This window comes from Numida meleagris, chromosome 8 (assembly GCF_002078875.1).
Source record: "Numida meleagris isolate 19003 breed g44 Domestic line chromosome 8, NumMel1.0, whole genome shotgun sequence".
Classification (NCBI taxonomy): Eukaryota; Metazoa; Chordata; class Aves; order Galliformes; family Numididae; genus Numida; species Numida meleagris.
Genome location: NC_034416.1, coordinates 13214115 through 13238207, shown reverse-complemented (window position 1 = coordinate 13238207; position 24093 = coordinate 13214115). Strand labels below are relative to the sequence as shown.

General features: G+C 41.7%; 1 protein-coding gene across 2 annotated transcripts in view; it reads right to left on the bottom strand.

Moving 5' to 3' along the window:
* The window catches only part of TRPC5 (transient receptor potential cation channel subfamily C member 5), a 91350-nt gene that overhangs the window by 36149 nt on the left and 31108 nt on the right, over nt 1-24093 (bottom strand). For both annotated transcript variants that reach the window (XM_021406437.1, XM_021406438.1), the window contains one exon: nt 10728-11249. In XM_021406437.1, the coding sequence (XP_021262112.1) occupies nt 10728-11249 (522 nt within the window). The remainder of the gene's footprint in view (nt 1-10727; nt 11250-24093) is intronic.

Below are 24093 nucleotides of genomic sequence, written 5' to 3'. Positions count from 1 at the left end.
AACACAGAAATTATATTCCACCCCCCCCTCCCCTTATCTATGGGGAAATCCCTTATCTCTCACAGTCAGAAGTAATTTAGGATCAGACACAGATGGGCTGAGATGTGAATGCCTCGGGGAGCAACTGAAATAGCTCCCTGATAGACATCACAGGGGCTGAGCGCAGTATCTCTCTGCGTTTATTCTGATTATCGTGACGGCTGCCAACAGGCTCTTCTGTTTGGAGTTTGTTGGAGTTCTTTTCTGTACCCTTGCTGCAGACAGCGATAGTGAATGCTCTTCATAGATGAATAAGCACTAATTTATAACTGCAGAGCCCTGCGTTAATAAGCAGGACTGAGTTCTTCTGTTAGTCAGCTACATCAGCTCCCAATGAAGTTACCACTGGGAGCCAAATGTGGCATGGGAGCCATAAAATTAACTTTGGTCTCCCAGTCTGACACTTATATTGATAAGTTAATCTTCACCAATAGTGCTATACCGCACAGCAACTGTCCAAAACACAGTAGCTGAATGCAACACTTTCTGAAGTGTTAACTGCATTTAGGGTCATTATTATTTTATACATTATAAATTACTCATTTTGTTATAAACATTATATTGCATTACATTAAACTACACTATATTACAATATTATGTTATGACTATATTCCACAGCAATTATCCAAAACATGGCAGTTACATAGCTGCAAGGTTCCTTGTTTGAGGGTATTATTATTAGCACTGTCCTTTACAATTAAAGCTATTCTGGCTTTGAAAAGGCAGATTGTCACACAAACTGAGCTAGATTTTGCAGTCTGTGTGACAGTTGGGTAAATGCAGTGTCTGATATAGTGGCATTAAGTATATATTTTAGCTAATTCTGTAAGAAATGTAGAATTCCCACGAATCCAATTATATCATGAAAAAGACAAATGCCATTGCCGTTCTCCACTCACTGCACATCCTGCCAAGTCCCTCACACTCTCTCTCTGGCAGTCATTAGGGTTAAGGTGTCCCCCAGTTCTGGTGAGCACACGAAGCCAGGCCGTGCAGCAGGTCTGTGCCCCTCTAGCCCCACACTGACACAGCTCTGTGGGAGCAAATCTTTTTCCTTCACTCCCAAATCCTCCAGATGAGCCTGCACAAGGAGCACAACACCTTTCCATGCAACAGCAAAACCATTCTGCCTCCATTTTCTAACCAAGGAGAAGAAAGGAAATGTGATTGTTGCATCAGTTTGAAATTCCAGCGGGCAATACTCAAAAGAGCTACTTTTCTAAATTAGCTCAACAACAGAAAAGAGAAACTATCTGTGGCCTCATTTGAAGCCTGCTGCTGAGAGCTAGTAAGCCCTGTGAGATCTGATATTCTACATAAGAAATTCCAGCCCCTCAAGTTTGCAGTGTTGCAAACAGTGAGATGAATAAGAAAATACTCTTTTGTAGCACATTTTTTTAAAGTTCAACCTTGTTAATGACTGCAAAGTTATTTACATTCTGCTGCTAAAGCATGAACTGCAGAGGGTAAACACCTAATGGTTGTTCATCCTGTTAATTAAGTACTTTCTGCAACAGAGAAAAAAGGAAAAAATGAAACAAAGAAGCTGGAGGGAAGCTGGGTAACTCAGCCATAGCTACAGACTGTAGCTCAACATTCTTCAACAGGCACTTCCAAGAGATCATCTTTTTTTGTGGTTTTTTTTTTCCTCAGGAAAGTACAGGATGAATATCCTATTGAAAACACAGCTGCTACTCACATGTATGTTACTTCAAACAGTGAAACACTGATGCAAATCCAAATGGCAGTCGTTCCTGTCATTAGAAGATCACTAGCTCAGCTGGAAGAGTCTTTTCGGAAAACCTGGTGCTACACAAATCACTCAATCCCTCTGCTGGTGGATAAAACAAACTCCAGATCCTCCACAGATGAACATATGGCCTTAAATTATACAGAATTTTGTTTAATCTGTTCTTAGAATATTTTAAGTGATGATGACACATGAATTTTAACTAAAGGTCTCCCATCCATAAAACATTTCTTGATGGTAGCAGACATGAACTCAGTTTAGGCCGTAGCAGCTAGTAAGTCACCTGTGATGTGAATGCTAGCAAAAGGTGAGACTGCACGAGTGCCAAAAGCCTGCGTCAGTTCCTTCAAGATTCATAGTTTTCGTGAATTTATGTTGCATTGGTTTAAATATTTAAATAAAGAGGTCCTGTATATTCTAGGACAAAGGTAAGACCCAGTAAATCCTGGGTGCCCACACATGGAAGAAGCAATTAACGAAGTATTTAAGCTTGACATTAAATCCATCTCTTCTCAGAGTGTTCAAATGTGTGTTTAGCTATAGATTTGTATTTATGGCCCGTGTCAGCAGGATTTAAGTGCGGGTGTAAATTCAGCCTCGAATAAAGGTCAACTGCTGAACAGTGCTTCTGGAGACCAGGCTGTTAGCAGCACTGCACAGAAAGAACAGCTCTTCTGGGTCGGAGCCTGAGCATGACCCCAGATGAAAGAATGGAGCTTTCTAGCAGGAAAAGCAAAAAAAAAATTCAGCATGCATTTTAGCAGACAGCAGAATACAGTTGATAAATAAATTCCTGTAGAATTATCCCAGCAAATATTTCAGAATACAGTTGTGTTGCAAAGGTTAAGCAGGCACAATTCAGTTTCCAAAGGCAGTGTGCTGCAGTGTGCGCCTAAGAGAGGGTCAGTTAATCCACAACATGCTAACTGCTTTCCCAGAGCCAAGCAGGGGCTGAAAAACCACTCAGGCTAAGAACTGCTTAGAGACGAATTTTGTAGGCTTTCCTAAGCCCTCTTGCAGACAGCACTTCAAGAGTTACAGGTCTTGCAAATGAACACCAGGAGCTCTCGCAGGCTTTAGCTGAAGTGGGGAAGACAATGACTTTTAAGTAAAGGGCTGAGTATATTCTCTCAAGTGAATTTTTAACATTTACATTAAATATGTGATAAGTAAAGCAAACATGGGAACTTTAAAAGTCATTCACAAGTATTTTTAAACACATACCTACTTTACTCTATTAGCGTTAATAAAAAACTTCTAAAAATATTTTCCCTTTCCTTTCTAACCTGAGAAATGTCTGTGCTGAAACTATTTAATATTGGTTTCCTCTTTCTTTCTACCTTACCTTATCCTCCACTATCCAGAAGAGACCAGCATATTGTAAACACTTCTCGCATCCTTGGGAACCTCTGAAGTCTTGCGCTGTTTCTGGGTGATACCACAGCTATGGAGTGAGGAGGACATACTCTTTGCTGAAGGATGTTTACCAAATGGCCAGGGGTTGTAAAGAAAGAACAAGAATGCAAAAATGGCAGTCTCCACTTTTAACTGCTATTCTGCAGAAGATCTCAGCTGGGGGGATTATGGCTAACCCATCCACCCATCTCACTTTCTCTGGAGTGAAGAATTACGGTGTAACCACGTTTCCAGTCACAAAACATCTAAATGGCTCATCTGGATGACAAGAGATCTGATGCATACATAAGAGGCATACATAAGCGGAATCTCTGTTCTTTTGTCTATGGACTTTCAAACCCCTATTCACTAAGAGACAGAAGAGAAGATGAAATTCACAGAAATCGGATAACTAATAACGATCATTCTATATCCAAAAGGGAGACTATACAGCAACATTTTTTCCACAGAATTTATTGTTCTGGGGTATCATTCAAAGTGAGTATGAAATAGTAAGATACACTTACTCTTGAAGACTGATGTAAAGCTGATTCTGAAAGGCACTCCAGGCCTTCAGACAAGGTACGACTGAGCACTTTGTTTACACAATACCAAGGATGTCACTTCTCCTTTCCAGTTCCTGTTGTCTATAGAAAACCAATCAATCACATCCTGCACTTTAACTTTTGGCTTCTCAGGCCTCTTCTCTTGCTAGCAAGAAGACTGATGGGATACATGAAGCTAAGGGAACTGACAAACTCAATAAATCACTCTTGAATGCTCTTAAAACAGTGACAATCCCTTTAGCTTTCAACATATTTCCTGTCTTTGTCCAAGAGATCATTTAAGTCAGAGGCACAAGGCACCAAAAATGACTTCAAGAATGATCCAGGCATTTACTGCCCAATTCACATTACACTAATTCAAGCAGAGTCCTTGTCCTTGACTGACACAACAGTCTTACGTTGTTTTTTAAAATCTGTGCATGACAAGATTAGTCAGAGATGATTTTGCTGTCAAAAGAGAGTCTTCTGCAGTTCTGTTCTGCGACAGCTGCAATATGTGCCTAACCTTCATCAAGTTAGAACATTTTGGTGTTACGTGAATAATATACCAAATAATACTGTTTCCTCAAATAAACATTCAAGTCCACTTTTTCAAACTGATGAACCATCAGACCTCTGAATATTTGTTCTTCTTCTTTCAAGTCTGGAAAGAAGTCACACTTAAGCACTACTTCTCCTCATTTTTGTAACACAGTGCAGCTGTATGGGTTAATTTCCATGCTAATTTCCAAAACGGAATAAATAAATCGGGCAACGGCACAACCCATACAGTAGGGGCTCCTGGATACACACAGAAAAAGCTTGTTTTAAGGGTGCAAGTGCAGAGAGGTCTTCCCATCTGTCACCCCAAACTCCTGCTGTTGGGACTATTAATAGCAGCTCTGTTATTACCCCATGCATAGAAGATGTTGCAATGTGGTCATCAGCTTGACTGGATTGTGTCTGAGAAAAAACTGCTTCTTTTAGCAAAGGCCACTGCTCACACATCAGATGGCAACTTTGCTGCACACAATAATGAATGAATGCTGATGGAAAATGAAAGGCGACAGACGGGCATTGAATGCTCCAGAAATTCTTAAACCTATGCTCAGGTTTATGGTGTAGGATAGAGCTGGAAATAGTGTAACTGCACCATCCTCAGCATTCTGAGGTATACAGATGTTCCAGATCATGAGAAAAGGAAAAAGCTTCCACAAGGAGCAGCTTTGCCTGCCCCATCTAGTCCTAATAAAGATCTTTTCAAGACGTTGTATGATTTCATTCTACAAAACTGGAAGTACAAGCTTGTTTATTAGTCTTCTGAGTTCTGCAGGCTCACTGAAGAGCTCTCTTTTTATTGAGTTTTTAAAGAGTGTAGTAAAAATATTGAGCCCTGTATCACACTGCCAGGCAGTGTGGCAAGAAAACAGACAAAGCCATGGGAGAGCAACTTAGCACTGGCTGCAAGCAAAGACTGGATCTGTGACTATCCATCAAGATACCTGAATGGCTTTCAAAATAGGTAAACAAGTTGTAGTAGATGAGCTTTGATTTTCACAGCCCTTGCACTTCATTTTTCATACATCTGTGATATTTTTAAAAGCTCCTGTTATACACTAACTGAAGTGTCCTTAGAAATTCACCAGGTTTATGCACAGTCCCTGGAGAATGATGCTGTGCTTCTAACCACAGCTACACAGTTGAAAGAGTCAAGACACAGCTAAAAAATATGTGGCATGGCAGGAATGATTATTCATTCACTCCAGTACTGTATCTCAGGAGGTACTTCGCTATGTAAATGACTTGGAAAAATGAACTAGAAATTCTGAAGCTGCATCTTGAAGAGAAAACAGCAAAGAGCACTTTTTCTGAATTAGAAAAGCAAACAATTCAATTTCTCTCCTTTCCTGTCACTGATTTAGAGTACAGTCAGTAAAAGAGACCAAGGTAACAGCTTTTGAGAGGGAATTTCATGCAGTCCTTTGATGTAATGCAGTGAAAGTGCTAAGCAAAATGGTCTCAGATAAAATATTCTTTTTCTGAGTGCTTTGTGTTGTGCATGTTTCTTACAGATATATCAACTGAACCAGCACAGTCATCTCCAACTAGAAGTACTGGAAAAATACAAAGTATTAAAACCCCACTGCTGTGACGTTCCACTTTATTTTGAAGTTGTGAATGACCTGTGATGGAGATCAGGAAAGCCGAAATACGGTGAATATATATTGGTACTATCACAGTTATCAGATTGTTATATACACTTTACATAACTTTACATTACACCTCAAGAAGTTATCTGCTATTTTAGACCTGATTAGCTGCTATACTATGTCTGCTTTACAATATTTTGGCAATCTAAAGTATATTAAAGGACTCAAATTATATCTGCATTCAGCCTGTTTCTATTCTTTAACACAGTGATGGCACACTGTAATACAACTGTGCTTTAAGTGACTCTCAAGATCTTAAGAGATGACTTCCCTCATCTTTTCTTAGAAATACAAACAAATTAACAAATGCAGAGCTAACTTGGTGCCAGAACAGCATAGTGAAGATTGATCCCCAACAGCTGAGCTGTGCCTTTTTGTGTTAAGATTTCAGCACCTTTTTTTCTTCCAAAATTAGTCATGACTAAAGAATTTCAAGCTGGGGGATGTAAGGATGGAGCACAGTCCTGCCAAAAAGGACTTGGGTGTACTGGTGGATGGCAAGCTGGCCATGAGCCAGCGATGTGCTCTCACAGCCCAGAAAGCCAACCATAACCGAGGCTGCATCAAAAGCAGCAAGGCCAGCAGGGCGAGGGAGGTGGCCTGCCCCTCTGCTCTGCAATGTGAGAGCTCACCTGGAATGCTATGTTCACAAGTGGAGTGCTCAGCACAGGAGAGACATGGACCTGCTGGAGCGCATCCAGAGGAGGGACACAGAAATGATCTGAGGGATGGAACACCTCCCTGCGAGGACAGGCTGAGAGCTGTAGAATAGGAAACTCCAGGGAAACCTGAGAGCAGCTTTTCAATATCTAAAGGGGAGCTGTAAGAAAGAAAGGGACAGACTCTTTAGCAGGGTCTGTTGTGATAGGAAAAGGGGAAATGGTTTCAAACTAAAAGAGATTTAGATTGGACATAAGGAAGAAGTGTTTTACAGTAAGGGTAGTGAGGCAGTGGCACAGGTTGCCCAGAGAGGTGGTGGGTGCCCTGTCCTTGGAGACAATGAAGATCAGCTGGACCAGGCTCTGAGCAACCTGATCAAGCTGTAGATGACCTTGTTCACTGCAGAAGAGTTGGACTAGATGATCATTAAGGATCTCTTCCAACTCAAACGATTCTATGAAGATAAATTCTTTATACTACAGAGCATTTATGGGAAAGCCTACCTTTCTCTTAGTACAAGAATTCCTATGATCTTATGGAGATTATTTCTTCCAAAATTGGAACTGAAGACGTCTGGTTTTCAATGCCTGCCCGGAGGGATGCTTACATGGCAGAAGAATTTACCTGGATGGAGCCTTTGCAATAAGGCCAATGCTGAATGTGCTGAACCGATGCAGTTTCCCTCACCAATCAGCCCTTGTTCAGTCTTCTGTGAAGACTGAGGGGCTCACGCCAGATTAAAAGATGAAGTTGTATATACCCTTGCTTACTGGATTCCATCCAGGTTACAGGGAGCTGTATTGATGGTAAGGCAGATTGCTAATTACTTGCTAAAATTAACATACAAGATCAGATTTTTCTCCAGTAGTTAGGTGCCAAAACATGCAGATAATTTAGCAGTGGAATTTCAAACTGCGTCAGCAAGATAAGCGTCTAATCTCCAACAGGTTTTAGGCACTTACCCAGATTATTCTCTGTTTAAAATCTGACTCCCTACTTACCTGCATATTCAGCAGCCTAACTAGCTTTGAAAACCTTTCCTCCAAGGATTTAGGTTGGAGCAAGAGCTATCCATATGTGTCTAGGCTTTCCCATCAAGACTTTTTTCAGTTCTGTACGTTCACTGCCCAGGATCATCAACCCGCACTGGTAATTTGCATGCTGTTATTTTTCTGTATCTGGATGGAAATTAGCTTCTACTTTTCAGTATCAGAGTGCAAGGGAAACAAAAAAGGCACAGTGGTTTCAGATCAAATGTCTTGGAGAGAAAAACACTGAATAATGCCTAGTGAAAAGTACCCTGAATTCCCAGTATACTGATGCTGGTACGAAGCAAGAGTAACTCTGAGAGCTGTTCCCAACCTAAAATGCGCAGTACAGCACCTCCATCCAAAGACAATGATCTGTTTACCAACTCTCTTCAAAAAAAACTTCACTAGAAAGAATCTAGAAGTTGAACATACCTGCTTGATTAAGCTGAAATTGAATCGACCTGTATTTTGTGGGAATGTTTGACACTTACTTCACTCAAAAAGAAAAAGCTGTAGGAAATTTTCTCTTGCAATTTGTCTAAAATCAATGTGAGATCACACATTCCTTATGTTGAATATAAAGAACTACTAACTGCAGTAACAATTTACAGTCCCAGAAAATAACTAACATCCACTCTGGATTTTCATCTATTGCTATTGGAGATTTGACTTCTAAGGTTCTCAATGCTAAGACATAAGATGTTTCTGTGGAACAAGATGATCTTCTTTTACAAAGTATGCTGTTTCTGCAGAACTGCCTTTCATGAAACTAATCGTGTTTCTGTTTTCCTCCTTGTCCCCCACAAAAAAATTCTCTGAGTCTGATACTTTTCAGTCATGATTAAAAGGCATTTCTCAGTGTCTCCCACTAAATGTTCCTACTCTTTTTTTTTTTTTTTTTTCAGAAGCTGGCAATGACATTCACATCTTGCTTGGTATTTTGTATTGGACCAATTAACACGATGAGAAAACTACTGCAAGATTTTGTTGCATAAAAACACCATGCTGCAGACTGCTCCAAATGTTTGTGAATAAGCAGGTAGGATGAGGTGGTTCAGTACTGCTGGTTTCCTAAGCTCCTTCATTCTGTCCCTGACCTGGTTACAGCACTGACATTAGCTGGCAACACAGTTTGTGCTTATTTGCTATCATTCATGTGCTGGAATTGTCATGAATATCCCACAAAACATGGAACCTGTTCATATGTTTGGAATTCAGTCAACTATGTCCACCCCCTCCACCTGAAAAAAAAAAAAAAGGATGAACGCTGTCAAGCAAGCAAGCTTATATTAAGAATTTGTTACTTAGAATAAAAGAGCCTCAGGACTGTTCAGCACTACATTTCAATTACAGTGAAAGTCTTCCAACTTATGACACCTTAATATGAACATAAGACAAGGGGAAGTCACAAATTTGTGCTTGGGTGTCAATAGTGAGCCTGAACTGTGACAAGATATCAAACTCTGCAGTGCTGGGGGTGCCCTGGCTGCTGAAGGGTGCATGTGAGGGTTATGTCTGTAGCTACCTGGCCAGTAAAAAAAAAGGAAGCAGTTTTCTGACCTCTTTAGATTCAAGGAACACCTGAACTGATACACTACACTACAGTTCTCCAGACTAATTCTTCAGTACTTGTTCATGTCCCTAATGCACTTATGGTGTTACCTAGCACTGTCAGCTGGAGTTAAAAGCACAAACTGACATGAAGACCAGTGAGACCAGAGATACTTTACTTTACTGGAGTAGCCCAACAAGAGCAGTAAGTGACCACATGCTACATTCTAGAATGCTTGAGGCTTCACCTTCAGTTTGCTGCAGCAAGAGGCTGGTGCTCAGGAGGCAAAACAGACCAAAGGGAAGAAAGGAAAAGCTGCATCTTTCACTTCTTGACTATTTTACCTCAGGTGACAAGAGCAGCCTTTATGGGAGGTGGGATGTATCTTATCAGGCTGACCTCATCTGGGTCAATGTATAAAAAAATAAACTCTCAAATACAGGGAAAACAGTGAGAGAATAATGTGCAAGCTTTTCCACCGTTCCTGTCACCCTCCAGACATAGAAAAATGTAATAGACATTGAAATTCAGTTCCTCAACCAAGCAAACGAAATTCCTCTTTCAGATAACCTAGGAGCATTACTGGCCAATAGCAATATATCATCTATTAAACTCTGTCCAGGTTTGGAAAGAGAAAGAAATTCCGGAGCCAACTAATGAAACTGTTGTCAGCATTCTTCTTGGGTTCATAGCCTTTATTGAATCAACATGTAAATCTCTGGATCTGCAGGGCTTTTGAAAGGCTCTGTGCCCTTTACCTGAATTATGTCTTTCCTTTCTGGTAATGTGGGCAGAAGTCTGAATTTCTGGGAATTGCTTCTAGGACCCTGGAGACATGGACGAATCAAGAAGCAAGAACCTTCTTGATGCTGAGATGCTTCAGGTGTACAGTATTTGCATGATTGAGATCTACTTCCTAGCATCACACAAGCATTTTCAACTAAAAAAGCTGGTAATGTGGAAATCTGTGACACGGAGCATGTCCTTGTCCTGTCCTGCTTTCTTGTGCTGCTGTAGTTACTGTAGCCCTTATGAGTTAGTGCTGAATGGGTGCTAGGAAGTGTCTGGCAGCTGAAGGAAGTGAAGGGTATATTATTTCCTGCAGTCAATAACTCTATGAGACAGACAAATCCTTCTAGTTCCTGAAAAAAGGCAGTTACTGGGAAAAGCTTTCAGAGCAAACAAACCTGTAAATCTCTGACTATTGTTCTTCATAGGGGCTGGGTTACAATGAAAAGGGATTAAAGTATCTTTGAAATAGAAAATGCCAGTGCCATAGAAGCCATAACTCCCTGTACCAAGTTCCAGTCCTACTGCCAGATTCCAGTCCTGCTAGCAGATCCATGCTGTCACCGCAGTGCACAAAACCTCCTGGCTGTGACTAACCCATTTGCACATGGCTCTCCACTTGATCCAAACTCACCCCCATTGGTTCCCACTTAGCAACCATGTCTTTCCTAAACAAACCTACACAGACAAGAAAAAGGACTAATTTCATTGACTATATGCAGCCTTCACTAACCTCCGCATTCAGATGGCTCTTACCTCTTTCTGGTGATACTTTATTGCTACCTTTAGCTTTGCCAAATCGTGACATTTTTGGGGGTCCAGCTCTTCACTTTGATCATCTCTGTGATTGAGAATGATCTCTAATTCTCGGGAACTCCGTGCTTGATCCAAAAGGTCCTTAGCAAAACGCTTGCATTGCTGAGAAAGCTCTTCATATTCGGCCTTGAACTCATTTTCCACTTTGCTGAGCTCTTTCAGCTCCCAGCCCAGCCGAAAGGCCGTCAAGATGGGGTCCTCACTCGATAAGGCAATCAATGAGGGGCTGGCTAAGGCTTTGTAGATGTTCAGCCTTGACCTGGAATGCCTCAGGCTGTCCACCTCCGAACTGGAGACACACTCCACACAATTGCATCTGATCTGATGTGGGCGTGGAATAGTTACCCGTCTTTGGACAAGCAGTTTGATGATTTCATAGTTGTTGGTGTGAGCCGCCAGCATTATTGGTGTGATATCTGGAGTGAATTCCGAAAACTGTGTGTCCATCATCAAAGTTGGAACCTATACAAAGGGAAAAACTACAGTCATGTCTCATTCAGGACAGCAGAAAACTGATGTTCCTCCTTCATACTGTTATACTTTTAAAGAAATCTCATAATAAACCAAAGTTTTCATAACACCCTATGTGCCTTAAATCCCGCTGTGTTCATGTGTATGCACACAATTCTATTCTGGCAAAACCATCTTGCCTCAAATCATGACTCTCTTCCCCCAGAATAGGATCAGGTTGGTGTAAAAGTCACAATCCCATCTGAATGCTTTATATGTGAACTCAGTCTGAAACAGCTACTGGTTCATATGCCAAAAGGTGAACTTTCATAGGAGAAAGGAAGACGAAGGCACAAGTAATTACACGGGAAGAAAAGCCTAGAAACACTGAACAGATTTCCAAACTATCATTATTTCCATTACATACATGCGTTAGCAGGCCAGGAACCTACTGATGGCAGCCCCTCTACAAATCAAACCAAATGTTGGTCCACAGTTGAGCAAAGCTTTTTCACCTTTTCCCTACTATTTTTATTTGAGATTACTTTTCAGTGGAAGGATACATTACATAACTGCCCTCAGAATAGATTTGTTTTTATTTTAATGGGTTTGAAAAAAATTTAAATGTAAAATTAATGAGCCATAGTCCACTACAAATAAGACACTCCAGGGTGTGCATTATTCAGCTACCATTGTACTTCTCATAAGATGAGCTTAATGCACACCCTGTTGTGTCTTATTACTATATGCAGAGTGCAAAATTAGACCAAAATGCTCTTACATCCCAAGCACGCAGTGTGTTTCCATTTGGAGCACAGGCAGCTCTCTTTGTTGTGTGTTAATCATTACTCAGGCATACTGTACTTCGTGTGCCCACCGCTCCTGCCCTGGCAGCTGGCATCCTGCTGCTCAGGGGGTGATTGCTGGTTTTGGTGAACAGTAGGCCTTCTTCCCCTTGCAAATGTCAAAGGCGTTTCATAGAAACAACTGTCAAAGAGTTCTAATGACAGGAAACATTACTCAGTTCGTAAAATAACAAAAGTAAAGTAACAACAACTAGCACATAGCAAGCAGCTGGCAATCTTTCTGTGGGCTAGATGTAAGACAGGTTGTGAGGCAGTGAACCTCTGACCACTGAACCTGATTTCCCTGGGAGTGAACTGCCTCTATAGCACAAAAGTGCTGAGGACTCCTGGGCAGTTCTGATTAATAACCTTCTACATGCAGCAGGACTCAGCCTATTCACCACACAACGCTTTCCCAAAGGCCGGCAGCACACTGAGGTAGGGGGCCATTTACTGGAGCAGGGCTCACTGTGGGACTAGAGGCGTTCCTGGAAATACTATGAGTCTGCTACCCCAGAGGCAGCATCACGAGGAGTTAAATCACACACACAAGGGCAGTCGTTTCTAACAAGGCTCTTCCCACAGAGGCAGTCAGAAGGGAGCCTATAAATACAGCTCATGGCAGGGAGACCAGAGTATTGCAGTGATGGTTTGCTGCAGGTCATGGAGGGCTTGGTGTCTCTGTGCAAGGTTGGATAATGGTATTTTAAGATCTCTGGTAACAAACAGCTGAAAGCAGCTCTCTTTGTAAGGTCTGTGACATTCTTTCTTTTCCTTTGCTTAGCTGGTTTAGGTAGTTTGTTAAATGTCAAGAGAAAGGTGCAAGTTCCTCTTTTCTTTCTCTCTCTGAAGTGTTTTTAAGCCCTGATGCTTGTATAACTGCCTTTATCTTTCTTCCCCTCCTTTTCAGTCAGTTGCTGGCTTCTGCATTCAGAGCCTCTGCCTCAAAGGAAGAGCGCTTTCCCCCTCTCTATCACTCCTATTACTGTCAAGTTTAATCTTGTTTTCCTATATGGAAATTACTGCACCCAGAGCTGTAAAAAGAATTTTCAGCTTTGTACAGATGAGGTACTCATGTTGCTCAGCAAAGGGAAAAAGCCTTGTAGACAAGGTGGTAATGTTACAGGTGGGGACAGGGCTACAGGGCTGAGCATGTCTGCTACTGTCCTGCTCCTGAGGCTTCCTAAACCTGGATACACGGCTCTCAAAAGAGTTGTCTCAAGGCATGGGATCAAACTGGGGGTATCTGTCAAGTGATCTTCCTTCCCTTACTCTGGCTCCTATCACAAGTCCTCACCCTCACAGTGAAGCTCTGCTTTGGTAGGAATCAGGCAGCCATCAGGCAGCCAATCAGTATTTGCCTGGGCAGCTCGCAGCACTTTAATTAAAAGGATAAGAAGGGCAATGGCAGTGCAGAGAAACAGGGGCTCTCTGGAGTCTGGAAACAGATCGGCCTAATGCCTCAAATCACAGGAAGTGAAGCTCACTGCTGATTATAGCTGAACAGCAAAAGAAACCAGCCGAACACTGAGTAGGAACTGTGCAAGGGATGGCTGCTGGGGCCTCTTCCCTGTGCCTAGGTGATCCAAGGACCATGCACTGGCTAAAAATGTCATGGCTCACAGTGATCATTTTTGCTGTTGTCTTGCACAGCATTTTGATAACTTGCATCTTAACAAACAAGCTGTCATGTCTTAGAGATGGAGCTATGCAAGGAAAGCCTTTGCTCCTAAGGCTGCATTCTGCCTACTGTCACCAGAGGGGCAGCAGATATTACAACAAGACATTGTAATTGCTGATGTTCCTCTTGCACTACTGACAGGTTGAGTTCACGTTTAGATCAGCTTTTTCTGTCTTGGGTTAACTGAGAGTGATGGAAGCAGAAGAGGAATAAATTATTTCACCCCCAGAGGTCTCTGCTAAGCTTTCCCAAGGTTATTTTCATTAAGTGACCTGAATAACAAATTCTTTTCCATTAACCTCACCAGCTGACACAAGCTGTTAAGCTGAGTCCTTCGGAACCTTATTGGCAGTGCTTGCATAGGAGCATGTGCCTTCCCTGCAGTTTGTCTTGGTAATGTTCGCTCAAGAAATTGATGCCACTACTAACAACCAGCAATCGAATGCTTGGTACCTTCTTTCTTGGATTAATCCTCATAAATGTAGGCTGCTCGGCATTATACCACTGCTACTCTGAACAATACTGCAGTGAGTGAAAAATCTCATTTATTTTAATTGGAGGAGGGAGTGAAACAAGCTTAGTTCTGAAGAGGAGAAGAAACTGGAGGATTAGCTCACATAAAAGCACCGCTCAACATGGCGGAGCTCTCCTCTGAGCGGGAAAACAAAAGTTTTCTGCTAAATAGCACACTGCTGGAAAGAAGCTCTCAATAGGAAAAGCAGGAATCGTTGTTCAAGCTAGTAACTAGCATGGTGTAAAAGAGGCAGAAATAACAAGGAGAAAGAAAAAACAAACAAAAAAACCCAATCTGGTACTGAAGAACTGATGGAGGTGTGATAGGCCTTCTAACAGCTTTACTTTGGACTGGATCTAGACAGGTATGAGTGCCCCCAGAGCACAGTGTCTGGGTCAGAGTGGTGAGAAGCAATCCAGCTGAGAGGTTTTACACTGCTCAGCAATGTGAGCCAAAGCAACTTAAATGGAGGGGACAAGGAGATACCTCAGAGGGAGGTGAAATAAATAGCAGGTTTAAACACGGAAGAATTTCCAAGCAAGCTACAGTGTTTACACAGTATCTGTCATCCACCTCAGCAAATTAATAAGGACAAGTAGGTAAAAAAACTGTTCAGGAGAGAAACTTGCCATCAGGTTAAAAATGTTCAGCTTTGGTGAAGGAGCCTGGCTCTGTCTACTATTTGGGAACAGCTTTCTGTTTGTCATCTGCCTATTTGTACTGACAGTCCTCCTGATTACAGCGTGGTAACCCTACTACCCAGTCTCCTTCATGTACAGGGCTCCATGGTGCTCACCTGGACTGCAGTGCTCACAACTGCTGTTTCCCCAGGTAAAACCTTCAGTGCTCCAGGCCTGAACTGAACAGAGCGTGCAGGCAGGAAAGCCTGAACACAAACCCCTCCACTCCCAGTTCTGTTCATCTGACAGGAAGCTTCTTGGGTCAGAGGCTGCTTAAATATGCATCTTGTTTTGAGATGCACTGAAAATGTTCATTAGGAATGCCACCGCTTTTACTTGTTACAGATGGCGTTGACACATTCTCAGGCTATCTCCATTCTGTAAACCAGCACCTTACCTGAGCCACGGAAACAAACTGTGAGTATAACCACAACAAAACGTAAATACACCGATCAGCATTATTTTCAGCTAGGATAACCTTTTGATTGGGCTCTATATTATAAAAGATTTTCTAAGTAATGAAGCAATGCTCTATTAAACAAAACAGAGTCGTACAACTTCATGGATGATTTAAACGCAATGCAAGCAGAAATGGAATCTTGGGTAGTTTACTGAGCAAGGATTTCCTATTTGTAGTTTAATTTTCTGTATGCAGCTCTATGGGGGAAGTGCATATGCTACCCACAAGCATTGTAGAAGATGTGGACGATTGCTGTCATTCTAGAAAGATTTCATACTACGTCAATTCAGCATGAGGCTCAGTGGTCAGAAGGAGCTTTAGCAGTGACTGATTTTGTTCAGAATCGCAGTCATGTGATACTTTGAGACACAGCTCTATAAATAGAGAATGAGAGACAGTGTTGCTAGACTGCAGTCAGCCATGTTACCAGCAAAAGGGTTGTGGAAAAACGCCTGTTGTGACGGCATGACCATCCTCATCTTGCTCCCTGCCTAAGCCCAGAAACAAACTATTTCATTGACAGAACACCATGGGCATTTGTGGAGCTCTGGAGAAAATGTTGCACACTTCTAAAAACCTAGGCATTTATTTTAGGTGGTACAGTGGTGCTGATTTCAATAACTGAATATCTTAATCAGGCATGCCTTGGGAGAAATCTTGTATTACTGAGAATGATAGCAGTTTCTATATTTAAAAGGCTGTTTTTTTTTAACTAAAGAGCAATTTGTTGAATGAAATATCATTTGGTTAATGAAATATAATGAACAGCACAAACTGATAACAGAGTAATGTACTTTAAAGGGTTTTGTATGTGTTATGAACAAGTTCTCATCTCTGGCATAAAGACTGCTTGGTTGCAGATGTATTTTTGGGCAAGCTCTGATGTTGTTGATGTATTTTGGTAATTTCAAAAAAGCCGTCCCAAGATATCCAGATGAAGAAAAGGATCCTTCTGACCTGAAATCTGCTCAGTGACTTGTATGTCCATTAAGTCAAACAGTCTCAGCACCTTGTAGCAAGCCAAACACTAAGATAAGGTTACTAGATGAGGCATATTAACATTAAAATATGTATCACTGAATTTAAAATTGCTAGATATAACACATTGTTACTCAAATAATGAAAAAAATTAGATTTGTGGTTCTTATATAACTAAACTTTGTTCTCTGCAATCAATAAACAAACGCAAAATACATTAATCAGATGTTTTAAGTCAGCTTCTTATTTGTGTGTTAAAAAATTGAGACAGACCCATGAGATTGGCTATCAGAGCTAAGCCAAAGCCCAGTGCATGTGACTGTGGCAGAACTGCATCTGAGCCTGCATTCAGCCATGCGTTCAGGGAACGCAGCTCAGCCAGAGACTGTCAAAAGATGTCACCACTTATGGCTCATGCTACATAATTTTCTGTTCTTCTGTGGATTAAAAAAGGAACCCAGAGAGAAGCCTTTAGAATGAAAGGATTTTGCAAATATGCATTTAAATGGCCTAAGGCAACTCATTCCTGACAGAGCATTTTCTCCTCTAAGGCACTGTCCCTTTCTCTTGTGAGCGGAGGAAATAAAATGAGGAGGTTGATGATTAAAACTAAGAGTGCAGCCAGCACAGTTTATTCTCCAGATCACAGGGATGCTTTAACAAGAGTCAGACAGTTTGTGCTTGAACCTCTTGTATTTAAATTAAGATCTTGAGATCTACTTGGCCCCAAATTCCTGTGTCTTTCTCTAGTGAAGTGCTGAATCCAGTAGGAAGAGGAGCTGCTGTCTTAAGACACGATCTTGACCTTGCTCAGAGGTGGAAGACCAGATGGTGATGTGCCATGAGCAACTGCACCCTCTTCTGGCTGTGACTTTTTTTCAGCAGTGTCAGAATGGCTGAGAGTTTGATTGTTAATTACATATTTTGTCACATTATCTCTCATATGACCAACTAGCAAATGAATCTTGGTTTTCTCATATGCTTACATGGCTTGGGGCTTGCTGAATAATGATACTTGTCCAATTAAAACAAACAAGGTACAAAAATTCCAGAATATTACGAATCTGGACCTTAATTAAGCTGCTACAGAAAATGTGGCATAACTGAAATGTTTGCTACAGATCTACCGCTGGCCTTGCCAAAATGCAGAAATTCCTGGCCACTTGCTAATTTGTTTCCTGAGACTCTCTGATACCAAGCTGGCTCTAAGTCTAGTATTGCTGCCAGGCATAAATTGAATTCTCTCCTGAAGTTCAGATAGGCAGACTAGATTGTATGCCTGAAGCTGCTCTTTCCCATTTGAAACCATAAAACTGTTTACTCATTTTTCACTACTTTTCATTGCCATTTAAACAGTTGCTCTGTGGCAGGAGCTGCTGGTTTTTTGGTTGTTGACAACTTTTTATTTTGCTTTTATGCCTGGCAGTTAGTTTTGTTAAAGAGCTTGCTTAATCCAGTCCTGTTAATTTCTCAACTACATTAAAGGCCTTGAAATGTCACTGCCTCTTACACTGTTTTTTTTTATTTTATGTATAAATTCTCGCTTGACCTCAAACATGCTTAAATACAGTCCAGAGTTAGCTTGAAATTTGCAGGCTCTGCCTTCAAAGTCCTCTCTGTTTTATTATGACTACCTTTCAAACATTTTCCAGATATTTTTTCTGAGAGGGAAGAATTGTCCAACTTTTTAATTAATTTCATCTTATCTCTGTACTCTTCTGACTTAGTGGTTACAAGGACAAGATATGCTAAAATAGTCCAATAATCATGCTGTCTGTGGCCTTTCATGTCATCATCTTTGTACATAAAATATTCCTATTTCATGTAATTTATTACTGTGTGTGGATGAGAGATGCTTTAGTGAGTTTAGGTGAGGTAATATGTTGCTAACAGGGCTTGGAAATGGAGAGCCTTTTTGCGTGGAAGTGGGGTGGAAGGTTATGTTGCTATTGAATCATATCACTTAAAAATTAAATTAAAAAAATCAGATTTCATCGTAAGACAACATCACAAAGCGGAATGAGTGAGTGCATCTGGTGGCAGCCCACGCTACTTGATGTTGCACAAAAGACATCTTGATGCTCACAAAGCACGTCTCCACTTCCCTCCATTTTTACTTTCAGGTTATGCTTTTTGGCATCATTTTTTTTACTACCCAAGAAGACTCCAGATTCTGAAAAGATCCCAGAGTTTGTGTTAGCAAAGAAATGACAACCTGGAGAGGTGGCATGGTCCCACGCAAGAACGAAATCTGTGTGGTTGTGATCCTTCTGTATCACTACTTCGGCAGTGGCATCCTTTGTTACTCCTAATGCAAAGTAGTTGAAAACAGCAAGCAGATGATATACCCCTCCTGCTATAGAGGCTGGCTCTAGCTCGTACGTCTGCCTTAAGAGTCTCTAAGTGGAGCACACAGATCCTCACCTCCATGAGTGAAGCACCAACAATGCACGTGACCATGAGCCTCTCATAGGCTAGAGTGGTTCTCCAGTGTGCTCTTTCAAGGCAATGATAGAGCACAGACCTCAGATGTGCTGGATTCCTCCACTGTAACATAGGACTGCTCAGGGACAATATTCTTCTTCTCAGTTATGCCTTTTTGATTTCCCCCACTCTCATTGCCACCAAAAGGCTCTGCCCATCACACACTGATCATCATTGCCGTATCACAGATCGTCACAGGGATGAACAAGCCATAAAGATGCTGTTCTAACTAGCAAACGCGAGCACAGCTATATTCAACAGCCTAAGTAGAGTTAGGGGGCTCCTACAAAACAATCCTGCAGTTCTTGATAAATCCCAGACATCTGCTTTAGGGAGCCTGTAATTTCAGTTCAATTTTCCCATACAAACCAGCTTTCCTTTGACAGTGTGTTGCAACTCTAGCAGCAGGCAGACACCCCAGCACATTCAGGTCAATGAAGCCATGTCAAATGCCCTTTCTGGGTGCCAGAAATCACACAGACCAGAGGCAAAAACGTGTTATGTGATGTTGGAGTACCGATCCAAGGGAGCAGGGCCCAGGAGCAAAGGGTACTGAGTAAACAAGACACATTCATGGATACTGGGTGGGTAAAGAAATTTTTTTTTGAAATGTAATACCTTAATCAGCACATCTATAAAGAGACCAAAAGCTTGTGTAGCAATCCAAACAGGACTACTTTTCCCTACAAATAGTTCACTCCAGGCAGTCCACCCATACACTGATATCACTCCTAACTGCAAATACACACTTTAGTGCACTCCCTCCTTGCAGGATTTCAGACCATCAGCAGCCAGTTCTCTGCACTGCATTTCTGCTTTTATGACTGTGCCGCTAGCAGCTGATGCAGGCAAGAATTGTGATCACACCCGTAAATGAATAAAGAAAATTCCCTGGGAAACGCCTCACATAACAGCACTTCCCTGACTCCCCCAGCTGTCTATATACTAGATGACAAGTGCGACATAGTCGTGTGTGCTGTGATGCAATTCTTGGACTGACCCCACCAACCCCCTAGGAGCTAATAACAAACCTGCTGTTGGCCCTGGCAAAGGAGCCAGTGACTTATTTGCTGTCAGATGTCTGATAGCTGGCACCACAGCCTGCAAGCCTCAGTTCTGATGCTGCTCATTAGTTCTGTGATAAGGCACTAAGTTACTGTTTTTGCCTTGCACCTTCTCATAGATTTAAGATTATTTTGGGAGCAAGGCATTGGGGAGGGAGGAAAGAGATTCCCAGTTAGATGTAATCATTAACTGAAGTGATCTTTGATTTCTCTGTTTAGTTTAATTAGATGGAATTCATTTTGGAGGCAACCGCCAATGTCAAAGGCATGTTAACTATAGCTGTGAATTATTACTGCATCAATAAAAATAATGAAAAGCCTGGATGCTGGCAGAGCCATTAGGCTTTGGAGCAATAACTGTTAGCTTTCTGTTTTCAGACAATCTTTCTTCCTTATAGTGCATTTCAAATATTTTCATACTAAGAACCCATGGCTGTTTTTTCCTCTATTGCTTCAGTTTTTCATTACCTCCTCTGGCTGTGAGCACACCCACCCAGGTTCAGCCTTCCCCTTTCTCTCTGGACCTCCCATTAGCATAGAAACAGCTGGTTTGAGTCACACCAAAGGGTACGGTATCTGTACTGAGTCATACCACCTTGCCTCTTACCTTCTCTGTTACTGAGTTCTTGCTGCAGAGCACTGTAAGATCAGGTCAAGCCTATACATTTCCCTGATACGGATGCCTGGGTTTCAGGAACCCAGCACCTCAGCGTCCCTGAATTAGCTGTTGTCCTTTGTAAAATCGTGAAAGAACATGATGCTTCTTGTACGTAATGGCCAACACTGCAGAAGGGCACTCTGGGCTTGTTTTGATTCCTTTGGTGTACTTCATGCCTCTGTAACATCCCATATTTGCTGGCACATGCCTTATCCATGATGTCCCAGAAACAGAGCGTACCTCCAGAACATGTTAGCAGTACCAAACAAGACATCTTCTCTGTCCGGTCTGTATGAGAATCTTTTCCCTGCATCCATCCTCAGCTCATGGGTTAAGATTGAGTTCTACAAGGCTTAGCAATTTTAGGCGGGAAGTCCACAAGTCTCTCCTTTGCCCTTAACCATAATAAATATCAAGGAAACGAACCTCTTACTGCCGGAGATGGGGTAACATTTCTCACAGCCACAAAACCTAGGTCCTCTGGTCCTACTACAGGCACCTCTGTGCACTTTGCCTACACATAACACAGATCCGCAGTAACCACTCAGGCAAGCCATGAAGAACACCAACAACTTCTAAAACCCTTCTCTGATTTTCTGTAGAATCTAACTTCTATGTCATGAGATATCTAACAACTGATCTGCTTCCTTTGATGTAAGAATTCCTGTCAGTGACTGCACAGGTCTGACAATGCTAGCAGTGAGCTTAGACATCCTATATTAGCAAGTCTGCAGAAGTCAAGGGCTGCTGGTAGGAAGAGCTCAACTTTACATTGGACTGCGCATAGAGGAAGAAGAACCCTATGTGAGTAAGAAAATTCTGTTAAACCGCACTGTATCAGGAAAGTTACTAGATCTGGGCAAGAATAAAATGGTTTCATGCACCATTTAATTTCTGGTTCACAAAAGGATTGTTTCTTGGCTGCTGATCCATTATATTTACACTGATTGCAACAGATTTTCACACATCAGTTCATCTAAGAGAGGATTTCTGCAGTCAAATTTTAAGTGTGCAAGTACTCTCGAGTGTAGCAACCTTGTATCAGCAAGGTATCTGAGGATGAGCAACTAAGACTTCAAAACTTGCCTCTTACTCTCAAGTTTCCTCTCCACAATCATATCCAGGGCTTATTTCTTTGTAAGATTTCTTTTTTGAAAGACATAGAGATTGGTAGCTGTTGAGATCCCATTGACTCATAAGGCCTTTGGACCATCATTACAAATTGAATCATGGTCATAAATACCGAGATCCTTTTTCTTTTTGTTCTCATTATTGAGGAATTGCATTTGTAGTCCCATCTGTGAACCAGATTAATTCGAAGCCATCTGCCATGAGCAAATTGCTAATTTTGGCAGATACCAGAGAGATGCTAGTATCGTCCTTATATAAACATTTGATGTCAGCTCTGATTGTTGTGAAGAAAACAGCTACCAATAAAGGTGCTTATGGCTACACCATGCACATGGAGTCATTCAGACAACTGATTACAGCTTCTTAAAGAATGGAAGCAGCTCAGCAGTCAGCACAAATTGTGCCCGTTGCACTGCAAATATCCACTGTAACAAGGCAAGAAACAAGGCAAGATTTGTGCAAGCTCAGTGAGCTGCCCTGTGAGCCGTGATGCATGTTTCACGGGGAGCCAGGGCTACGTTGCAGAATTCACACAAGAGGCTATTAGAAATTCCTGAATGTTCCTAAGACTTCATCTGAAGTAAAAAGGAAAGTGCATACTGATTTCAGCAGGATTCAAAAATTATGGAAATTAAACTATTACTAATGATAAATTGAATATGATTCAAATAAGTGGGAAAATACAAATTTTCACTTATATGTCCTCTTCGTTCTTAGTGCTGTTTAGGTGCAGACTCCAGCCCGGCTGAAGCCATAATCCAATGTATTGATGTTTGAATGGCCAAAAAAATTTCTAATATGACTTTCAGCAAAAAAAACAACACACCAAACTCTGAAGATCAAACAGATGGGGAGGCAGAAGATTTCACTGGGAAGGAGAATTTTCTTCATTAAGCTTCACATACATATATATTCCCTTGCTCCTACAGCAGTGTTTAATTCAAAAATGAAAGATGTCACTTCAAGTTCCCTGTTAACTCCAAATCCAATGGCATATGCAAGCAATGCCATATATGCAATGCCTGTATGGTCTTCCTGTGGCAGCAAGGAAAGATACTCGAACCACGATAGCTCTTATCTCCCAGAGGTGACAGTATCTTTCCCAACAGCAATAACTTCATTAGCCACAGAGCTATTCTGACTGTAACTGGCAAAGTCTTCTCCCCAGCTTTTTCAAGGGACTCTCAAAACACTACACAAAATCATGCACTAAGATGTCAGGACCAGGCAGGACAGATTTGAGGAGAAATGTTAAGTTCTAAAAGAAAATAGATCTACCTGAACACATCACTGCTCAGCACACTCGTTTATCATGTTCTTTGTAGTGGTGTTTAGAGAAGGGCTAATTTGTGTTCCTGCCTCTCATACACTCCACATGTAAACAAAGTCACTTCTTCCCCTCCTAAGACACCCTTACGCAAATGGCTGCAGTGCAGGAGATTTGTGTTGTTATAGTTACTGGCTATGACTTACCCCTGCCATTGTCACAGTATTTTCAGTAAATGGTACTTAAACAGCAGCATAGCAAAGGTTTGCAAAATAATGACTGCTTGCAGTCCTTAAATAATGGGACACAAACATCTCTGACACATGGTCTTCTCAGCCATTTCTATCTGTCCCTTACATCGCAAACGAGACCCTGAGTCTCTTACACAAGGAACACAACAAAGGTCACTTCCTATATCTGAAGATTTTCTGACTTCTGCTCCCTGGGAAGGTCATCACATGGGAAAGCAGAGCTCTTCCCCGTAGGCAGCTGAAGAGTCAGGTCTTGCAGGCTCCGTGGCTGGTGAGCCAAGCTTTGAAGTTAAGTAAGTCTGAACGGGAACATGGTGTTTTCTACCCCCTATCCTGTGTTTGGGTGCATCCTTTGTTATATAGATCTTTTGCTATTGGTAGCCCCACAAGAGGCTGGCATAACACAACCTGTGAAATTTTCAGACAGAGTTGCAGTACAAGGATAAGATTGTGGGAATGGGCAAAATAAATGCTTGTAAAGTAGATTATGCTGAATGATGCTGCTCAGCTGCCTTGGAGATGCAAAGAATAATTAACAGAGCTGACGTGAACAAGCACAAAAAAGAGCAGCTCCTCATGCCTGGCAGTTCAAGAATCAAGGTTTTGGTACAGTGGCAAAAAATAAGCTCTCAGAGGTAGAGAGTAAGAAAATGGGAGCTAGAAGGTTTTGACAGACCCCCAACTCTGTTAGATGAAGGAGGAGGTGAATTTCGCATTTAGGAGTGCAGTCAGAAGACGTTTCTTCTCCGCTTCTGCCTGGAGTACAACAAAGCAAAGAGCCAGCCCTAACTGGAAACAGGCTGCTATGCCTGAGTCAAGGAGCTGCCTTCTCACAGGTTTGTT